The sequence below is a fragment of the Paramisgurnus dabryanus genome, chromosome 2 (genome assembly GCF_030506205.2).
Source record: "Paramisgurnus dabryanus chromosome 2, PD_genome_1.1, whole genome shotgun sequence".
Classification (NCBI taxonomy): domain Eukaryota; kingdom Metazoa; phylum Chordata; class Actinopteri; order Cypriniformes; family Cobitidae; genus Paramisgurnus; species Paramisgurnus dabryanus.
The window spans coordinates 45,819,302-45,841,703 of NC_133338.1; the positions used below are offsets into that span (position 1 = coordinate 45,819,302).

The 22,402-nt window shown below is 37.4% G+C and overlaps 1 protein-coding gene across 1 annotated transcript in view; it reads right to left on the reverse strand.

The window, feature by feature from the left end:
• LOC135778574 (uncharacterized) overlaps window positions 1-22,402 on the reverse strand; it is a 207,558-nt gene that overhangs the window by 95,288 nt on the left and 89,868 nt on the right. The window contains exons 3-4 of the mRNA XM_073812961.1: window positions 6,177-6,221; window positions 3,618-3,625 (exon numbers count right to left, since the gene is read on the reverse strand). Of these exons, the coding sequence (XP_073669062.1) occupies window positions 3,618-3,625; window positions 6,177-6,221 (53 nt within the window). The remainder of the gene's footprint in view (window positions 1-3,617; window positions 3,626-6,176; window positions 6,222-22,402) is intronic.

Genomic DNA, 22,402 nt, shown 5'->3' on the forward strand with positions numbered 1-22,402 from the left:
TAAAATCATACTACATAATGTAAGGTCATGTCAAAGTTTGAAATTAAAGTTAAATCAATGAGTGAAATCCAACCATGATGCTCCTATTCTCAGAATTAGATGTTGAGACTTTAGCCTTGATTTCACGTACAGGATCACTTTTAACTTAAACTTTTGATTTGCTTAAAAACTTGCAATAAGAAAATCTTTGGTTGTGTACTCTTGATCAGCTCATTCGTTTTCATGAACTTTTTTTGCAATGCACACATACTTGTGTCATTTCCACTGAATGTGCTCATCTCTCGCACGTCTTACTGTCATGCTAATTGGCAGCAAGTTAGCGTATTGAACTGAGACTCCCCTGGAGGAGGGTTGATCAAAGACCAGCTGGAAAATGTTTTATTAACAGATGCGCTGCATTATGGATGAGACCAAATGTGGAGCTCCTGGATTTCACCAGTGCGCTTCTCCCTCCAGTCAAGCACACTGTATAATTTATTCACCTTGACACATAGTACCTCAAGTCAGGCACGAATGAAAAATGGAAAAACCTTTCCATTTCCACCTTTCAGCAATCCTTTTTTATATTCCGAGTAAAAAGTTTACTTGGACAGCTAAACACAAAGTACAAAAGGCAAGCAGTGTATAATGTAAGTGGAAACTAAAGTTATTATAATATGAAGTTAGTAATTTTTATATGAAGTAGTTCCTGTAGCGCAGCTGGTAGAGGATTTGCCCAAAAGGTCATGGGTTTGATCCCAGGGAGCACACATACTGATGAATTAAATACATTGTGTTGTCTGCCAAATGCATAAATGTAAACAGTTTGACCTAACATGGTTTAATATGCAGATATTTATGCATTTGGCAGGTATACTTAAAGTGACTTTAAGTGCATTACAAGGTACATTTTATTGTAGTATTTTATAAGTGACCTTTTGCACTGCTAATGCTATTGAATGCTATTGAATCCTCAACCTTTACAGACAATGACACTCTGCAGAGCTTGCTTAAATATCCTGACCATGGTTACAATGGCTCAACCAATATTTGTCCAAGGAATTGAAGACAGATGTATTGTGAGCTACTCTTAATTGACAACAATGCATATAAGCGCCCGTTAGGAACTAATTTTTTGTGCTTTGCATGGATTTCGGCCTGAGGGACAAAAAGCAACATCTGGGTTAACATTAATTTCCTTATAACCTTCAGCACCATTATGATAATAACAACATGTACTGGTGGAGATGTTATGGACCCTAAAATGACGAACAAAGTGGTGATATGCTTAATGAAAACACCATTGGGTTTGCTAATGAGACAGAACCTAAGTATAATAGGGCAGAGATGTTTCCAAGAGCCACTAATGTAACTCAGTGCCACATAAAACCTCCAGGATTGAGTAATAATACTTCTTATGCAGTCTCTAAACCTTTGACATCTCTGAAATTTAGATAATTGGCGTGTAATTTTTATATGCAATTTCCAGTTTGGCCCGTTCAGTTAATACATGTTTTCATTCCAATCGTGACATCATTGTGGTTAGGTGGGTACTAAAACCATTTCCAACCATGCCATTTCAAGCAAGGAACAATTTATTTAGTGTGACAAGTTAACACTACTGCTTCTCCGCTAATAGGGTTTATATTACATAAACATGTTAATGGTATTTATTGGAAATTTCATGATTAAATAATCTCCAGCGCTCAATATTTTCTTACTAATGTAAATTAATGTCTGTCATATGTGTGCACTGCAGTTCCCAGAAGAGCCAATATTAAGTTAATGTGGCCTAATGATCCTGTAAAAGTTTTTTTACTGAATGAAATGAGTGGCCTGACATAATGTAGAAATGCTTTTCAAGCTCTTCCCTAAAAATGTAGAAGAATCTCTTTAGAAAAGTTTAGATAGTGATCGTGTTGTCCAGTGACGGCCGGTGACTTCTTTTTCGAGGGCGCTCGATGCGAAGTTCGTCACAACATGTATGTAGCCCGTCATGTGTGTGGTTCCTTTTTTCAAAATATGTGTTCTGCGCTTTGAGAGATCATGTGTGCATCACGTGTCTTGTCAAAATAAGTGCCTGCTGCGAACGCGTCTAAAGGGTTTATGATAAAAGAGACGCTCACGTTTGCCAGATACTCGCATAATCTCATGCGTAATCAGAGTTTCCTGTTAAGGGAGTGTCTTGCATGTATTTTGTGAACGTGAGCGTCTCTTTTATCATAAATGGTTTTGACGCGTGTGCAGCAGGCACTTATTTTGATAAAACACATGATGCAAATTGTTCACATGAGGCAACAAACACATATTTTGAAAACGCAAGCAACACACATGACACTACGAACACATATTTTGAATTAGCACCCCACGGATGAGCAGTCACGAATCCATCATGCCTTGTTACAACTGTGCCTGCTGGTGGTGGTGTAATGGTGTGGGGGATGTTTTCTTGGCACACTTTAGGCACCTTAGTGCCAATTGGGCATCGTTTAAATGCCACAGCCTACCTGAGCATTGTTTCTGCCCATGTCCATCCCTTTATGACCACCATGTACCCATCCTCTGATGGCTTCTTCCAACATGTGTTTACTGTACTAAAATGGCCCCCAAGTCACCAGATCTCAACCCAATAGAGCATCTTTGGGATGTGGTGGAACGGGAGCTTCGTGCCCTGGATGTGCATCCCACAAATCTCCATCAACTGCAAGATGCTATCCTATCAATATGGGCCAACATTTCTAAAGAATGCTTTCAGCACCTTGTTGAATCAATGACACGTAGAATAAAGGCAGTTCGGAAGGTGAAAGGGGGTCCAACACAGTATTAGTATGGTGTTCCTAATAATCCTTTAGGTGAGTGTATCTTCCTTTGTGTTCGGCAGAACAGTGTTTTTAACCAAACTGTTTTTGAGCACCATTGACTTTCATAGTATTTTTCTTTCCTACTATGACAGTCAATGGTGCTCCTGTTTACTATTTGTGTTTAGCAAAACAAAGAAATGTATACAGGTTTATAACAACTTGAGGGTGAGTAAATAATGACAGAATTTTCATTTTTGGGTGAACTATCCCTTTAAATATGGACAAGGGTTTCATCAGTTTGGTCAGCAGACATTTTCCTTTCGTGTGAGGTACTGTGGAGAGTTTCTGTGATCACTCGGCACATAATGAAGTCAGACTTTTCCTTGCAGTGTCTGGGAACCTCAAAAGGCCTTATAACTTTCACAGGGCGTTATGGGCATTCGCGGACCTATTCAGATGGCAATAACGTTCTCCTCGTTTAGTGAGCACCATGGGTAAAAAATAATTTTAATCATACCATAAGATTACACTGGGCATGTGGGAGTTTTTTATGGCAACCACCAAAGCCAAGACACTACACCGGAGTTACCAGATTAAACATAATATTGAATGAAACCTACAGTGCTGCAGGTCCAAAGGCATCTGATAATAATAACAGTAGTGAACGCAAAAAAAAAAACTAAATTTAAAGAAAAACAGATGTAAGACCTACGTTATGTCATCTCTTTTTAAAACTGAGGAGACGTTCTCCGTCTGGATCGTAAACAAGACACTGTACCTGAAATGATGTTGAATTAGTCATGCAAACTGCACTCAGATTGTTGGCATGGTACTTACAGGAGGTCCTGGGGATAGAAAACAGAAAATAGAGAAAAGGAGTCATAATTTGTTACAGGTGAGATCATTCGCACATTCATGATGGAGTTAAAAACCCAACAGCTGGAATATGATGTTCTCCAACCATCACTGTCTTAAATAAGCCCCTCACTGATGTACAAGACCCCCACAGAGGCATAAATACAGTACAAGCCAAATAGCTTTTCTTCCGGATACTCTAATTTCAATGGCACAAACAGACAAGCATCACATTACAACATTCGCACACAATCGCAGCTTATTTTTATACCCGTGGCATTCAAACTGGCATGGTGACAGAATATCTCTTTACAAACTGTTGGCCAACAATGCGAAGGGGGCACTCACATGTTCGAGATCTAGGATTTCAGGGCCACTGGGGCTGTGTGTGCCGTTTGAAAGTTCTTGTTAGTTTTTGTGATGTGTTTTTATGTCCTTTACCTCAGTCACAAATCAATCTGCAACACAAGTCTTTGGACTTTTTTATAAAAGAGTTCATAATGCGTTTTCCTCTTTCTTCTGAGAATAGTGATAGGAAAACAATTCTTTCACCAAACTTTTTTATTACTACTTCGCTTACTTTTTAAAAGAATCCAAACAGATGCTTCAGGTCTACACAAGCGAGGTGTGTAACTGTCCATGAATGGGTGAGGAAAAGCCTTGTACATCCAAACACTGACCACCAGTTCTGCTTGGGTACAGACGACCGCAGAAGACTGACTCAGCAGCTTTCCGGTGCCTTCCTCAACCACGAGCCCCGCCTACACTAAGACTTCTCTCAGCATCCCAGTCCAGCAACAGTCTCTTCCTTGTCAAAATCTCATTTACTGTGCCTAACTTATGCTTCCATGAAGTGTACTCTTTCAACCAGCTGGATGTTGTGGTCCCTATATTACCAGATGAAAGGATGTCCCATTTAGCCTGATGAGGTAATCGGTCTCACCTAAAGATCTGAGCTTCTCAACTTGGAAACCCTCTGGCCAGACAAACATAAATGCGACTCAGAATCCATTTGCTCAGCTTCTGCAGTACAATTTAAAGGTTTCCCTCAAAATAGCGAAGCTTTTCTGCTGTTTGTACAACTGTTGATTGATGAGAAGCACAGACACAGAATTCATTCAATGATGGGACTGCCATAAGCCTGCCTTACCCAGACACGGATTTTCAAACAGATAAAATATCGTACTGTGAATACGATGCTTGTTTTATACTGGAGCATAAACAAACACTAACATACTTTTGAAAGAATATACTGTAACGTACTACAGATGCGTCAGGTTGGTTGACTGATCGACCAGCGGTCCAAATTTAATATGCAAATCGACTACTACACTACTAAACATCCCAAAAAATTTTCATGAGGGCGAGTCTGTTACATATCAGTTTAATTGGCACAGTTTGTGAAGTAAGGAAAAGTCCAGACGTCTCTGGGTCTTTTTCTAAGAATTTAATTTGTTTTGGCTTGACACTGGACCACATCCCATGTGAAGGTGTGTGTGTGTGGTCAGAGACAAGGTTAGGCAAGGTATTGGCTCATGTGAGTCCAGCTACCGGCTCGGTGGGAATGACCCATCCCGGCACTAAATTGAAGCAATGCCTTTTTGTCTGTACAATGGCAGTGATTGACCGCTGGGCATTAGCAATCATTACACATTTTGTTATTTATTGTTTTAGGCTGAAACACGCCAAGATATCACAGCCGCGTAAACTTTCAAAATGTTGGGTTGTTTTAACCGATTGTTGGGTCAATTCTAAAAATTTTCTGGATTATTTAAACCCAACGTCTGAGTTTGTCCTTTTTTGACCCAAGACTGGAATAAAAAACAGCAATTTTCAATATATAGTACATTTTCCCCTTGTATTCCTGAATATTTAATGAATTATTATTAACTACAGGAACACTGAACACAGATACTCTACAATTAAGTAAAAAAAAATCAAATGGATTCCAGTTCTCTGCTTTTCTTTCCAGTTACTGCCCATATTTCCTGTAATAAGGAATGCACTTTATATGAAGTCATTCAAATTGACTTTTTATGTAAGTTTACCTTTATGAAGGGAGGGGAGCTATGCTTCAGAACACCACTGGATAAAATTATAATTTGGATATAAAATGCTCTTTGTTTTCCCCATTAATGTGATCCAGGAGCTATTTCACACTGCATGTTTTGGGTCTCTTACTACACGTGCGTTCCAGAAAACCGTTTTTCTGGCCCATTTGAACAAGATTTGTATGGCTGGCCTGATTCGGCACCTCTAACTGGAGGTCCAGTTAAAACGGAACTGCTGGTAATCGCTAATGTAATAAACCAAACCCTTTGGAATGTCAGTCAGTGGACACAGAATCCGATGTTGGCATGCATTTGTACCGAAATCCTCTTCCAAGCACTTGGAAATTGTGGTTTGGGGGAACATTTATTAACCATGTCATAGACTCAGGGCCACAAATCATTTTCAGGATTTAACTGTTTTTTAATTGGCTGGCCATTGAATGAGACAATCAGGGTCAAACCGCACATACAGAGTCAAAAACAAACTCACCAGGGTCTCCGTTGCGTCCTCTTCTTCCTCTTTTTCCTGGTGGACCTAAGCCAGACAAGAAAACATTAGTTAAATGCTCTTAATAGCATCAACGTTGAATGACAAATGTAAATTAGCCAAGGCACTGTATGCACATAGTGAAGGCTTAGTAATGCTTAGGAAGGAAACCTTTGGGGTTTTTTAGGCCATCGAAAGGTTTAACAGTAAAGAGCCAAAATGGATCAATGGCAAACTTCATTTTTTCTTCTAATGAAAGTATCATTTAAGCTTTAGCATTTAACCAACCAGATTGTTGGGTTTGTTTATTTGTAACAAATTAATACGCTCTAAAAATGCTGGGTTAATTTTAACCCAGCAGTGGATCAAAAAGGGACAAACCCAGCCATTGGATTGTAATTTAACCTATTGGGAAATTACAGAAAAAAACTGTATTTTTGTAATACGGAAAATTTATGTCATTTATTTTGGCCGTTATTTTACAGTATTTTTACAGCACCCCAGCTGTCGGAATTTTACATTTTTTTACGGATTTTTTTTACAGTGTATGCTGACCCCAAAAGATGGGTTGTTTTAACCCATTATTGGGTCAAATAGGGTTAATTTAACCCAACTGGTTCTGTTCATCACTGTTTGACCCAGTGCTGGGTAGAAAATAATCCAGCATTTTTAGACAGTAGACAGATGCTGACATACACAAGTTTGATGACACAATTAAAGCAAATTTACACAAGGTAAACTAAAATCTGGCCTAGTCTACATTAAATATAAGTTCACTGGCAACATGAATAAACAGTCTGTGCCGACCACAACGTCCTTTCCGCAGTAAATTATTGGCTTGTGACGCCATTAAAATTGAAACCATACACTCAGTTTTTCTACACATAATGTTGGGTCGCTGCACTTTATGGTGATATTAATAAATATCATCATTTATTTTAAGGAGTTTTTGTTTACTTTTCTACAATATATAAATTTGGTATCATGCTACGTTACCACTTTAATGTCCAATATAAATCTACAGTACAGAAGGTGATGAAGCAAAACCAATCGAAAGCCATTGACCTAAACGTACAGTAAATGTTTCTGCTTGCTGTTTTGAAAATCCAGGTTACAGATGAATTTAATCATACAGCAGTCTTCATAATACCTTTTCTACAGGACAAATTATAATAATATGACTTTATTGCCAATGCTCATCCAGAGGCACACAATTCAAGAACTGAGTCCAATGTCAATGCAATAGAAAAACAGTAATGATGCATGAGGTCGCACTGGTACACACATTTTTGGCAGAGATCATTTCTGTGGTTATATAGTCCTACAGTATCCTGTGTGCTTTGTGCATGAGACACTCAAGTACATCCAACCCGATCATTTTATACTAAAGTGTTATGTAAAAATAAAGACTTGCATGTGGTCTAAAATATACATATTTTATATATCTAGGCATTTATTTTACTTTCACTTACTTTACTTTTAAGTGAGATTTAGTTGATGTAAGCGAGCACTATCATGTATCATTCCAAAGGTTTTTGCCAAAAAGCCAACTTACCTGCATGAACAGTTCAATCAGCATAACAATCTATTTTAAGCTACATATAAATAACTAAAATATTAAAAATAACAATTCTCCAAAAGCGTTTAACTAAGTGCATTATATAGCAAACTACAGTGACTGGTTGCCCACCCCCATAAACCCTCAGAGTATCACACAGTTAGCGTGCTTACACTGCTGGCTCTTTAATAACTATGACATGTAGAATCCTCTGGCTCAACCCTCCAGGACGTGGCCAGGGTCTTATTATTCACATCTTGCCTGCGTGTTTTGTTATATCTTCATGGGCATTCAATAATAGCAGCTCTGCAATCCCAATGTGGAAGTTATTATAAAATCATCTCTCTGTGCTTTTCACTGACTGATGTCTTAAAGACAGTGCTATCCGCTGTGTGTGGAACACTGGATGACAAAGATTATTGCAGATGAACCGTGCCGCCTGCACTTTTCCTCCACTCAAGTGTGTCAACTCACGATCTCTTTATTTAAGCGTAACCTTGAACCGATACTTTAGCAAACTCACAGCACACAAGCAAAATTGAAAATTTGCCAAAGAATAGATCATGAATGCATTTATATGCATACAGATCACAGCAATCTTCAATGAAACCCTAATGTGTAAAATGGGAAATGAATGTTATCCTGCATGCATGATGCAGCTGTGGACCAGTCGGGTAAATTTTTGTGAATTGAGAAATTGAGGACCCTTGGACAATAAATACATATGATTATTTTTCTGTGTAAAGTCATTTTAGTTTCTAAACACATGGTAGAAAAGTTTTGTTGAAACACATTGCAAAGACTGTGAACTATGTAGTACTGAACTGTGGAGTTACACCGATTATTTGGGCGGGGCTAAAACGGTGGCTCGATGACGCACTGAAGCCACCCAGCATGGCTGGGAATCGTCCTTAACACAATTGTAAGCATCCATTCTTAGTTAAGAGACTATCAGCTTTCCCGCGAGTGGGTGTGGTGGTGACAGTGGACACACCCCCAGCTTTCTGGGAATTCTGATTGTTTCTCCAACAATTTAACAACTTATTTTATTTATTTGCCGTTTTTTAGTCATTCAAATTTGGCTAGGTAGTTAACACATTTTTCTGTGGTGTCACAAACAGAGAACACATTTAACTCTTTCTCCGCCATTGACGAGTTATCTCTTCAATTAAGAGAAAACGTTTGCATAAAAAAGTGTTCCTGGTGAATTTTTATGTTAATCTGCACTACCGTGATTATCCAGTAGATGGATCCAATTTATGAAAAATAAACAATCCCAATTTATTAAAAAACTGAACCCAAAACGTTATTTAAAACTTTTAAACTCTGTGTATAATTTGATAATCGTTCTGAATCTGATCTCTAACAAAAATCCTTCACAAAAATGCAATTATTTCAGCTTTTTGGTTAAAAAATATTTTTAAAGAATATTTAATATTTAAGAATTTATAAGCAGAGAAAAAAATATAGATAGGATGATAGGATTTCCCATTTTTTTGTTTGTTTAAAAGCAGAGGGTCTGTCATTTGTATGTTTATTTGTGCGATTAATCACATATAAAAGTGATTTTTTGCATCATATATGAAATATTTTATTTATATATCAATTTTATTAATTTATATATAATATATCATATATAAACATATAAATATAAATATATATATATATATGTAAATGTTTTTTAAATACATACATGAATGTGTGTGTATTTATATATACATAATAATTACACACAGCTTACACTCATATATTATGCCAAAAATTACTTTAATTTTGTATGCGTTTAATCCAGTTGCCCAGCAGCACTAGTTTATACATTTTTAGAAGAAAATTTTCTTTAAAGGCATTTTGTGAAACTTTTGTGAGTTGATATCGGACTTTGCACTTACTGTAATTTTATTTCTACAGCGCTTTTCACATGGTGCATTATAACAACGTGGCTTTACAGAACACCTATGAACTCAAACCAGTAGACAGGAGAAAAACTGAAAAATAATACATAGGAATGTTATGGTGACAGCGACTGGAAACAAATTCAAACACTACGAACTGACTGCCTGGAAAAATGGAGCTGGATTAGTAACCCATCTGTTACAGATCAGATCTAAGGGCAACTTTCTCAGCAGGTTGCTCGGAAACCTTGATTTTTTTATAAGAGGCCAGGCCTATTGTAACCTTTGGTCAGACTAATCTCTCAAACCTGAGTGACCAGGTCAGCTAAATAAAGGGTAGAAGAAAAGATTGACATTGAATACAAACAGAACAACCAAAACAACACACATAATGAGAAAATAATAGCCGAGTTTGAAAATAAACTACTTTTAAACAATACGAAACGCTTAAGCTTGTTTCTGAAATCTAGACGCAGTTGTTTATGTTTGCGGTGCCCCAAGAGTTAGATACTGAAATTAATTTTGTTTAAAGTACTTTTGCAATTTCGGTGTCGTATTGAACCTCAGTATTTAACCACAACTGCACACAAGACACAGTGGTACATGAGAGTTTTAAATCTTCATTATGTAATTTTCGGCTTAACTAAGTCAGAGAGCATAAAAGCACACCAGAGGATAAGACTTTTATTATATCCATTAAAAAAAACATGTAAACATATTTTTCTGTTTTACTGTGAAATGAATCAAATGGGAATGAGTCAGGGATCTTCTGACATTTCATACTCTAAAGGGGAATATTATGGAGTTTTCTACCTATCCAAGTCAAACCAAGGAAGCAAAGCTGGCTTTGAGATTTTAAAGAGGCATTTATAAGCATGTCTGGTGGCTCGTCCGGTAAGCACTTAACCATGACTCACTCTGACCCCAGAGGTCAAGGTTTGGCTGGTTAGCATTGCTCAGTCAGCCTGTTGGTAGATATTATAACTATATCATCTGACAGCAAAAAACAAGCACTGAAATGAACTGGAATGCTTTTACCGTAAACTTACAGATGGAGGTCCAAGGCTTTTTTAGTTCTCCTACAGTACACGGTCCAAAAAAATGTACAAAACTGTGGTGGTATCCTCAAATATTCATTTTTGTACCCTTGTGGGTATACAACACATTGAAATGTTGTATATTTTGGGGTACAATATTATACCCTGAGGACCTCTTGTGTACCTTAAGGAACAATTTTGTCTAACTACTAACAGGGGGGCACTTGGCTTCCAACGGGGGGGCACGCAATAACAACAATAGACAAAAGACATTAAAATAACAAATACAGTGCAAGCACACACTCATACAACTGGTACAGACTGTCAGCTCATTTCCTGTATAAAGTGCAAAAGACCACAAAATATGCGCAAAACTATTGAACTTCGACCGCGGCGTGAGCGCAAGCTGAGCTCCGCTGCGCTCGAGCTTTGCTCGACGCAACAACAAACCGCCCTCGCGTGGCTCAAGCCATTGAAATGAATGGGTTTCATAGCGCAGCGCACACCGCGTCTTAGCTTTAAAAAAGCCGCTTTACCATAATCACGTCGTAATGCTGTTAACGGTCTATAGCCACACTTCACATTTAAGCTTACGTAATTTAAAACAACGCTAACTTACCTTTAAAATAGCTGAAGACGATGTGTACGAACATTAAACTTCCTTAAAACAGTGTCCTGTAGATTTGTAAATTCCACCTTGACCTCTAAACTCTGGTTTGAGCCAGTCTGTGTTTGCATGAAGTCAGATGAAGCAGGCGGTGCTGGTTCGTTCTAAATGTTCTAATATCCATATTTTACACAATCCATAAAATGCCGCGAAAAAACACGTTGCTAGTATCAAGTCACAAATATGCTAAAGACATAAGACGGGTGAGACGCGGCAATACACCCAATCAGAGAAACTGGTCTATTTTAATTAAAGAAAACATATATCAACTATATTTTCCTCATTTGATTGATTACATTACAAGTCATGAAACATTCAATGTTTCATTTATTTAGATTATTCTTGATATATATTAAATTAATAAAAAACTTTGTAGGGGGGCACAACAACCTGTTTGGGGGGGCACTGCCCACGAATGCCCCCCCTTGACACCGGCCCTGATTTTGTCCCAGGTAAATTTAAGGGGTACAAACAGTTAACTGTCCCTTTAAAGGTACACAACAGATCCTTAAGGTACAGTAATGTACCCAAAAAGGTACAGTACAACATTGCATTATGTTTAGTTTACCAGTAAAGGTACAAAATGGATCCTTAGGGCACCACCCAAGTGAGGTAACATTAACTAAATTGAAGCTACTCTAGTTTGACTCTGACTAGACTCTCTTAAAAGCGAAAGATGATTCATTGAATTAATCATTTTAAAAGTCATTTGTGCAGATGTGGTACATGCTGAATTGTGTGGAGGATGAAAGCTCCCATTGTTGCTAATGATCTTCATTAGTGACGAACAATGGCTCATTTTATTGTTACACATTAAGGCATCTGGATTCTAGAGAGATTCATTAGATATGGTCATTTTATTATAGCTTTACTGATGATCATGAGCTTACCGTGTCATCCAGCATCCCTCATTACATAAACATACAACAGATGCTCGTTGCATGTGGGCAATCCCACAATTTCCATTATACCATTATAATTAATATTAACAGCAATTATGTGAATTGGGAATTAACTACGCCTATACGAAATAAAAACAAGGTGAAAAAACGTTCTGCATATTATTTTTAATGTATCAATATGTGTTTTCCACTTTTTGTAATTTAAGCAGGCTAATGTATATGTGAAGACTTTACCCAGCAGAGTGCAGCACTATAGGGACTTTTTTTGGTTTGCCACTTCATTAATTTCACTGACAGCTCTCTGGTAGCACGTCCATCATTTCAGCATAATTAACACAACTTAGATTGAATAAGGAATTAAAAGTCCATATCTGCTTTTAACTGAAGAAAAAAGCCAAAAAGTTCATTTCTACCCTTGAGCGTTTCACAGATATGAGACATTTCTCTCCCTTAGATGCCTTGCTTTTGGCATAACAGTTCATTAAAGTTTCAATAAAAGTTCAGTAAAACTTTTTGCTCACTAAATTAAATCCTTATAATATAACTAAATCTGCAATCCAAAAACAGACAAATACAGATAAAAAATGTTATTGTAAAGCAAGAGATGTCAGGTTGACTTCAACCCACTTGAATAAATTATCTCTGCAAGTAAGTTGCAATTTTATGTTTCAAACAGAGATGGGGACAGAGAGGCAAAAGTTATAGATCACAGCCTTGATGTCAACATGACACCCTGTCCACCCTGTCCACAATATATTTTAGTGCTGTAAGTGTAGTAACCACAATAGGCATTAATTGGGACATGCCCCCCTCCAAAAAAATTTAATAAAATAAAAAATCTGAAACAGCCCAACTGCCAATGTTTGATATTTTTATATACATACATAGCCCTAAATATTTTGGTCACCCAATGTTTAAGATGTGGTTTCAGCCTTTGTATTATAATGATATTATAAAAAAACAAAAACAGTAGGATGGGACTTAATGTATTAATCATTAAAAGTGGGTGTCCAAATCAAAATGGAGATCAGAGTGTGAGTTAGCCTATGACTAAAGCCATTTGACTATTGGTCACCATAGGACTAGCAGCTATGCTGCATCATACATGCAGATTAACATTTTTTTCCCATTTTACACATTAGGATTTCATTGAAGATCAGTGTGATCTGTGCATATAGTGTAAATGCATTCATGATATATTCTTTGCCAAATTTTAATGGAATTAAGTGACAAAGGGCGCTATCATACACCCGGCGCAATGAAGCGCCACATTGTTTAAATAGCAAATGCATTTGCGCCCAACTTTGCGCCCATGGGCCTTCTGGTCTGAAAACGAGGTGTGTTCAGGCGCATTGTTGGCGCGTTGCTATTTTGAGGCACCTAAAATAGACTACGCCATTGACCAACAAAAACCTGGTCTAAAGTCTAAAGTCAATGATGCGATATGTTTTTTGTTATTTAAAGGCGCAAAAGAGGATGTTTTACGCCGACTGAGAATCCAAAAAAGGTTACGGAGTTTTTTAAATGAGCGCATGCATAAGAACAGCCTCCCTCCTTCACGGCTCATTTCTAGGGAACGCCTTCCAAAACTCGTGCATTAATATTTGAACATGAGTGTTTGTTTACCACCGGCATATGCTGTGTCGCGTCAGTGGATTCATTATGTGAAATGATTTGATAATAAACAAATAAGACGTTAAAACGTTAGATCAGTCGACGCTACTCCCATTTTAACTAGCATGTAGCAGACTGGTCACTGCTTTACAACTACAGTACAAGAACAACGTCAATATACTTGAATAACAGTACAACAATAATTATTCCCCAAAGAAAGAATAATCACTGTTACCTGTCGGGAAGAATTTTGCGAACTGCGCGTCTGTCTTGACACCTCTCTGTTCCTTTATTGCTCTCCAGCGTTGAAATGTTTCTCCAATAACGACTCTGTTTACATTACGTTCTTCTGACAATTTTCTCCTATTCCCAGCAGCTTAAAAAAGTCTTTCTTTTGCGTCCTCCTTCGAGTTTCTTCTCTACCGTGGTGCAAATTCGAGGAGGAAAGCAGGATCGACAATGAAAGCAAACCGAAACTTAAGACGGAGTTTCATGCGCTATGCGCATGCGTCGCCTGTGTTTAGTTACTGGAGCGCGCACGTCTCTCACAAGGATCGTAATGGCACTGATTGACAAGCCAGAGGGCCAATCGCTTATGCGATGACCGCATGAGCAATTGGCTGATGTTTTTAAGGCCCTATCTTGTGCACAGATGACGTATATTAATATTATTACTTTCAGTGCAGCTAATAAATAGTCTTTTATCATTTAGTAAAGACAGTTTCAAGTAATATTGCAAAAATGTATAAAACAAACATCCTCTTTTGCACCTTTAAAGAGCGCATTAGTGACATGGATGCGCAGCAGCACAAAAACGTTTATCAATATGCAAAAATTTAAATGTAAAAGATTATTATTGAGTCTCAAGGACATAAATGAGGATTGATTATGAGACGTTAGAAGGCGCTGCTTCAACTGTAGCCTGCTAAGTAAATAAATTCTTTGCTTTAAAAAATGCATCTATTTTTAAATGCTACCCCACGGATTTATTGTATATGATAACTCAGTACCTGTGGATATGCTGAGACAAGAAACATTTTTAAGTTATGCTTTAAAAAAAAAAAAAACATGCCGCTGTCCAAGTGCCGAAACGGCTCCCCGCATGTTTGTAAATTCTTGTTTGTTACAAATAAAGTATTTTTAGAGTACAAACCTTTTCTTGCATATTAAAAAATATATTTTATTAGATTAAAATGATTATATAGGATATCAATACATTTATAGCAATTAAAAACCTGCAATTTTTTACTTCTATGACTGAAAGAAAATGGCTTTTAAAGATTTTAATAAAAATATTTCAATACAAATGAAAACAACACAATTTTTAACATTATTCTTAAACTGGTGGTCTTCTTTCTCCACTTAGTTTTTCAGTTTACAAATTCTGGTTTCTAAATAGGGATTAGGCATGGCGCAAAGTGCAACTTGCTTTTGAAGGGGATGAGAGCCGGGACTCTCATTTGTTTATTGCACGTTACGCCCAAAACACACCCATTACTCATTAGGAGAATAGGAACAATCCTTTTAGGCTTTGCGCTTGGCGCATTAAATTTTTTCCCGCCGTTAAATTAGCAAAAGTAGAATCAGACACACCCGTTTAGACAGTGCGCTGTGCACTTTAGCCAATGCGCTTAGATCATTAAAATAGGGCCCAAAGTGTTTCAAATCAAGTCGGTACATTTTGATCAAAAAGTGCAAAAAAGTTTTTACTCGGAATAGCATGCAGTGATGGATGAATCACTCACAGAAAGATCGAACATGCATTTAAAAACTACAAACGCAATCAGCAGCTCCCATCATTTTCAGCTATGAGAAAATTCCACGTAATTCATCTCACGTTTTAAGGCTCCCCACACAAGCAAACAAACGCCTAGTGAACTTTCATGGCCTGGAGAGATCAATGTGTTTCTCCTTTGGCAGAACCTAAAGCAATGATACTTGAAACTACTCGGCACGTGCAATGCAATGTAATTATCTTCCTTACAAAACCTGCAGTGGTCCAACTTAACATATACAGCGTTCCCCGTTGATGCTCAATAATGAGCTGATCGATTGCCAAGCTGTTGCCTCGCAGTTCAAACTGAACTGACTCAGGTGAAAGACTCTCTGTCTCAGCTTTAAATAGACATGCTTTTCTTCTTAAGTCTGTGTATTCAGATTAGGTTACATCAGTCTCGCTCTGATGACCGCATACACGTGCAGTTTAGAGAAAACATCAGGACTGCTTCGTCAAAACTCCTCAGCATAAATTTCCTGTCTGCAAAAAGTCTGCAAGTCCCACATCTACTTTGGACTGATTGAACTGGCAAATAAGTGAGATGTCCAGATTGCTAAACAGATGCAGGTTTTCCTGTCAGTCCACCAGTAGCTCACTTTACGTCTTTATCAAGTCAACAGCTGCTTACTACTCCACTGTGAATAGTGAAGGTTAAGTGTGCATTTTATTTGGGTATTTTAGACTCTACTGCAACAGACAGTTCAAGGCCTGTCTAAAGTGGCACAAATGAGCATTAAATATCTAAGGGGGGCAAATAGGGCATTATGTAAAAATTTTTATTTAATATATGCATTTAAAGGAGACCATTCATACACCATAAGATTCCCGTCAACACTACGACTCTTGCCTGACTCAACAGCCTGTAGATTTATAAGACCTCATCAAACACCAATATTTACAGACATCGAAAGATGTCTAACAATTATGAAATGATCTTAACAAAAAACTGTTAAAGGGACACTCTCTTTTTTGAAAATATGCTAATTTCCCCCTTAGTATCTTTCAATAGCTGGGGACTTTTTCAGGCAGTGCGTAATATCACTTCGCCCGCTGCAGCCATGTTACAGCAGCAAAGTCCTTGATTATTACGCCAGAATGAGAGTATAGTTCCTAGCCATATCTGCCTAGAAAATCACAACTTTTAATTTTTAGAACTCGATGTAACTACAGAAGTGTCAAGTTTTAAATAGGAAAAATATTGAAACTCTTTGGTCATTTTTTAGGCGCTATGCTAATGGTCTAATCAGATTCAATGGATTATGCTAAGCTATGCTAAAAGTGGTAGTGCCAGACCCGGAGATCAGCAGAATGGATTCCAAAACGGTAAAAATCAAAACTTTAGGGAGCTGGAAAATGAGCATATTTTCAAAAAAAAGTCAAGTGTCCCTCTAAGAATCACATGCATGCAGTATGAGATGTAGTTTAAGAACAGGCCAACGGGTGAAGGACACAATCTGACATTGACAAGTGCTTCCTACAAGAGACTTTGAGAATTCCAAGATCAGCTGTCATCCACCTGCCTCCATAACATCCCTGGATGTCTTCCAGTTTAGCACATGTAGAGTATACTGTCTGTAGAGGTACAATTATCACATATCCTTACGCAAGCTCATGGCCATCACTTCAGCTTGACCTTGCAAATGATATGAGCCCCAACGTTAGCTCTTTGATGTGCAGGATTTAAGGGTGTAATCATTTTACATTTTATATCACTGCAGCTTAGCGTGGCGCCCAGTTAACAGGGATGGCAGAAGTCTATTTAAGCTCAATGACAAGCCTCAAACCTCAGCACCCAGGTCGGCACATGCTAGTATAACTCAAAAGTAATGTTATATCACTGATTTTCATCTTCATGTACAGTAAGACAGCCAAATAAAAATATTTGCAAGATAACATGAACCAATGGTGTTTCTAGTTCATAACTTGCATTTGATAACAGTCACTGTGAATTATGACAGCCATACATTTTGATCAGTAAACATTATACACTAAAAATGATGGGATATTTTAACCCAGCATTGCGTGAAAAAGCAACTAAATCAGTTGTTGGGTTAAATCAACCAAGAAGGTGTTTATTTTTGACCCAACAATGGGTAAAAATACAGAGGTTAAAATATAACCTAACAACTTAGATTTGTCCCTCTTTGACCCAACTCTAGGCTAAAAAAAATGTTTAGAATGTAAAATATTAATATTAAAACTAACCCCAACATAACAAGTAGATTTATTTACCCTTCCGAAAATAATTCATTTTAAAATTCCAAATTATTGGATAATGCCAAAATATTAAATTAAAGGGGTCATATTATGAATTTTTTTTAAAGATGTAAAATAAATCTTTGGTGTCCCCAGAGTGCATATGTGAAGTTTTGGCTCAAAATATCCCACAGATAATTTATTATAGCATGTTAAAATTACCACTTTGTAGATGCAAGCAAAAATGTGCCGGTGTGTCCTTTAAAATGCAAATGAGCTAATGAAATGAAAACACTGATCGCATGATTGTGGTTTGTTGAAATTTAAACTTTGAAATTAAAAAATTGTGCTGTCAATTATTCGGTCGGATAGTGCAGATTTAAGAAGCAGTATTATTGTAAAAAAAGACTTGCTATTAATGTGACAAAACATGCAAAACCTAATTTTTCACATGCTTGCAGAGACTGGTTTACCAAAACTAAGTTATTAGGTTGATCTTTTTTATGTTTTCTTGGTGACAGAAGCACTGGGGACCCAATTATAGCATTTAAACATGGAAAAAGTCAGGTTTTTAAGCTATGACCCCTTTGAAATATTTGTTATTCACTTTGTTTCTGGTTTAAAATATTTTGGATTAATTGTAGGTGTGGAGGATGAATGCAAAAATCATTAAAGATGGAAATCATCTACATTTTCTAAAATGTCAACGCGTTTAAAAGTTCGAGTGCTGGGCATGACAACAAACTTCAAACATATGTATTGTTTGTACTGCTGTAATTTACAGTATTGAGCAAAAAATCTAAGTAACCTACTCTTGCAGTTTACATGACTACACCGATCAGAGGGTTACAATAACTGTTTAGCTGTTTAAGTGTACAATGTATACTTCAAATGGGCGTTTAGTCTATGAAGTCTATGAAGCATGACTGGCATTTTCTATGGACGCTGAAAGGCACTTATGTCTGAGGAAGGTTTGTGAGTGGAAAAAAAATTCAATGTCATCACTGCATCTCAGGCTGAGAGACAGCTTGGTCTCAGTTTATTTACTTTAAAGGAAAACCCCTTTACTGAATTCCCAGAGGTCGACTGTTGAACCCCACTGTACCTCCTATGGCTTTAAGTGTCATGTACACATGTTGGTTTGTGTTTAAATTAAACGGGTGATTAATGCAGCATTCTGCCTACAGAATGCAACAAAATGACTGCATGTTAACCGGGAAACATGTTAATCTTTTCCATATTTCCATGCTGAGTGAAAATATGAAAAAGAAATTCCATGAACTGCCTAACTTTAATTATGTACAGAACTGAAATCTAAAAGCTGTATGGTCATTAACTTGAAAGTCAACTCTCTAAGTACATCCAATGAAAAATGTAAAGTCACTGGATAGAAAACACACATATTAAATAAATGCTGGGTTCTTTCAACCCACGGTTTGGTCAAATATGGACAAACCCCACATGTAAATGAACAAATGCTGGGTTGTTTCAAATGCTGACATTTCAAATATGGACATTTTGCAGCCCAGCAGGGTCAAGTATGGGTTAAAACAACCCAATATGTTTTGAGTATAGGGCACACTATGCTCCCCAATAATTTCAAGTATAATTAATTTCAAACATATATAAAACTCAGTAACAGTGCAAACTTAATAGTCTGAGAAACTGCAATGAGAAAAAAAGTCATCATGGAGCTGTCAGGCTTTTAGACAAGTGTGCTGGTTTTTTATACACTGGCTGAGAGATTGGCAGGATGAATAATGAATAATAAATCTTCACTCATGTTGAAGTTTGCTTCCTTTAGTGTTATGAAAAGATAATATAAACCTTCATAAAATATAAAAAACATTCTGGTTAAAAGTAATAAAACAAGTCATCTGGTTATGTGGCATGTTGGAAACTACACTCTTTCAAAAAGAAGGTTACAATGACCATGACATTGGCTTTTAATCCCATGACACACAATTTCAGCTGCTTTTGGGAATATTATGATGGACAGGCAAGGGATTAAATATAATCGTGCTGCTCATGTTCAAGTTTCTGTCCTCAGGGACACACAAACCTTCAAAGACACCTTTACTGAAGAGCATTGGGACTGTCCAGTTCCTCATCAATAAAGTCTGTGTCTGGCAGAATATAGTCGCATAAAAATCACCAATGTTTGCAGCCAAGACCAATTTTGAACGACGATTCTCTGCTACAGATTCTGTGCATACTGAAGATATGTTGCACTTGGCGCCAACAGCCATGCCAGTCCAAGTCAAATATGTCCCAATGGCAGCCCCTTGAGTTCTTATGTATATATAAACACGAAATATGAAAACCTAACTGCATTCAGATCCCTTTTTCAGGTCTATGTATAGTCCTGTGCTATGCATCTGATGGTTCCCTCAGGATCGATGTGTGCATTTCTTAGGCCTGTTTAAACTTAGGAAACTGAAACAAACTGGATTTAAAGGGACATTCCACTTTTTTTGAAAATATGCTAACTTTTCAGCTCCTCTGGATTTAAACATTTCAGTTTCACCGTTTTGGAATCCATTCAGCTGATCTCCGCGTTTCACGGTCCCACTTTTAGCATAGCTAAGCACAATCCATTGAATCTGATTAGACCATTAGCCAGAGGCGATTCTAGGGTTAGAGCTTTAGGGGTGCTGAGCACCCAATGAGCTCCGCTGCCACCACCCGCTCTTTTTTCCTACAGAAACCAATAATATGCCTATTGTAAAATAGCTATCATTTTAACATTGGTTCAACTAACTCCAAAATAAAGATTTTTTTGGAGACCTTTCAGGCATGAAAATGGGTCAGGGGTGAAAAAGATGAGAAGAGGGCATGCTCCCCCTTAGAATTTTTTTTTAATAACATATTTTAAAGCATCAATCTGATGAGTTTTCAGATGCATTTTTTTGCAAACCTTTTTATTTCTAATTAATGATGAGCTAGCACATTTTTGCCATTAATGCCATATTAAAGTCTCAGGACAAAAGGTGGGCTACACCAGCAGTGTGGGTATGATTTTATGTGAACATACAGTGAATCGTTTTAAGCCTTTGTCAAAATGACAAATCTCCTAATTTATAACTTTTATGCCTACAACATATGGTAGGTTTATTAATAGTTTGTTAATTTCCAGCTTTTCTTTTAACAGTCCTTTAATTGAACCATTACCTTTACTATATGTCTAAAACAAAACACTTGTGACTCCTGCACTAAGGGTTAAAAACGTTATCCCCTTCATATTAGTCTATATGTGACAAACTAAAAAAATATTTATTGTCTAGTTTGATAGTCAGACAGTTAGTGATTTCACACATAACTTACCGGTAGCCTACTGGTGGTATACAGTGATATGTAGTTTGTTTTCACTCTGTTCCAAACGCCATGTTTTCATGACGACTGACCAGAAAAGACGCACGTGATGTCATGTTTACATGACTCCCGATTGTTAAAATAAGTCTCAAATTAACGATAAATCATACAATAAACTTTAACAACGGAGACACACGCATGCAACTACACACTGAGACGCACTGCATGCGTCTTGCGGAAGAACATTGTAACCGGCGCTACTTCTCTCCGTTTAAGTCTATGGACGAGTCACCCAGGTACTGTACTACTCCGCAGCGCGCGGGTACCCGCCGGACTAAAATAATCAGAAAATAAACACTTATTATACATGTACCATGGTGATTCATTATAAGACAAAAACACGGCTTGAAAGATTGATTCGTGATGTACTCGCTCATTATAAACATAACGTAAACATTTTGTAAGATTTGAACAAAAAAAGTTGCATCACAACACTTTTAACTGATTCTCACTCTGCGTGTGTTTCGCACTGAATGGTCGGGCTAAGCGATGCAGGTACAGAGAAGTAGAAGAAGAGGATGACACCATTTGCTAAGCGGGGAGGTTTTCATTTTCTACCTTATTATTCATTTTAAACCACAAACTACGGAGTATGTTTTGGACATTATGTAACCTGGTCAAAGACGAACGAACATTTTAGAATAATTAAATTTCTTGCCCCAAGTTTTAGGGGTGCTGAGCTCCTTTTTAGGGGTGCTGAAGCACCCCTAAAAAGGGGCTAGCCTCGCCCATGCCATTAGCATCACACTCAAAAATGACCAAAGAGTTTCAATATTTTTCCTATTTAAAACTTGACTCTTCTGTAGTTACATCGTGTACTTTACTGACGTAAAGAAAATTAAAAGTTGCATTTTCTAGACAGATATGGCTAGGAACTATACTTTCATTCTGGCGTATAATCAAGGACTTTGCTGCCGTAACATGGCTGCAGCAGGCGCAATAATATTACGCAGTGCCAGAAAATAGTCCCCAGCTATTGAAAGTCACGAAGGGGACTATTTTCGTGCAGTGCGTAATATCATTGCGCCTGCGGCAGCCATGTTACGGCGGCAAAGATTACTATGCCAGAATGAGAGTATAGTTCCTAGCCATATCTGTCTAGAAAATCGCAACTTTTAATTTTCTGTCGGTCTCAGTACATGATGTAACTACAGAAGAGTCAAGTTTTAAATAGGAAAAATATTGAAACTTGTTGGTCATATTTGAAGGCAATG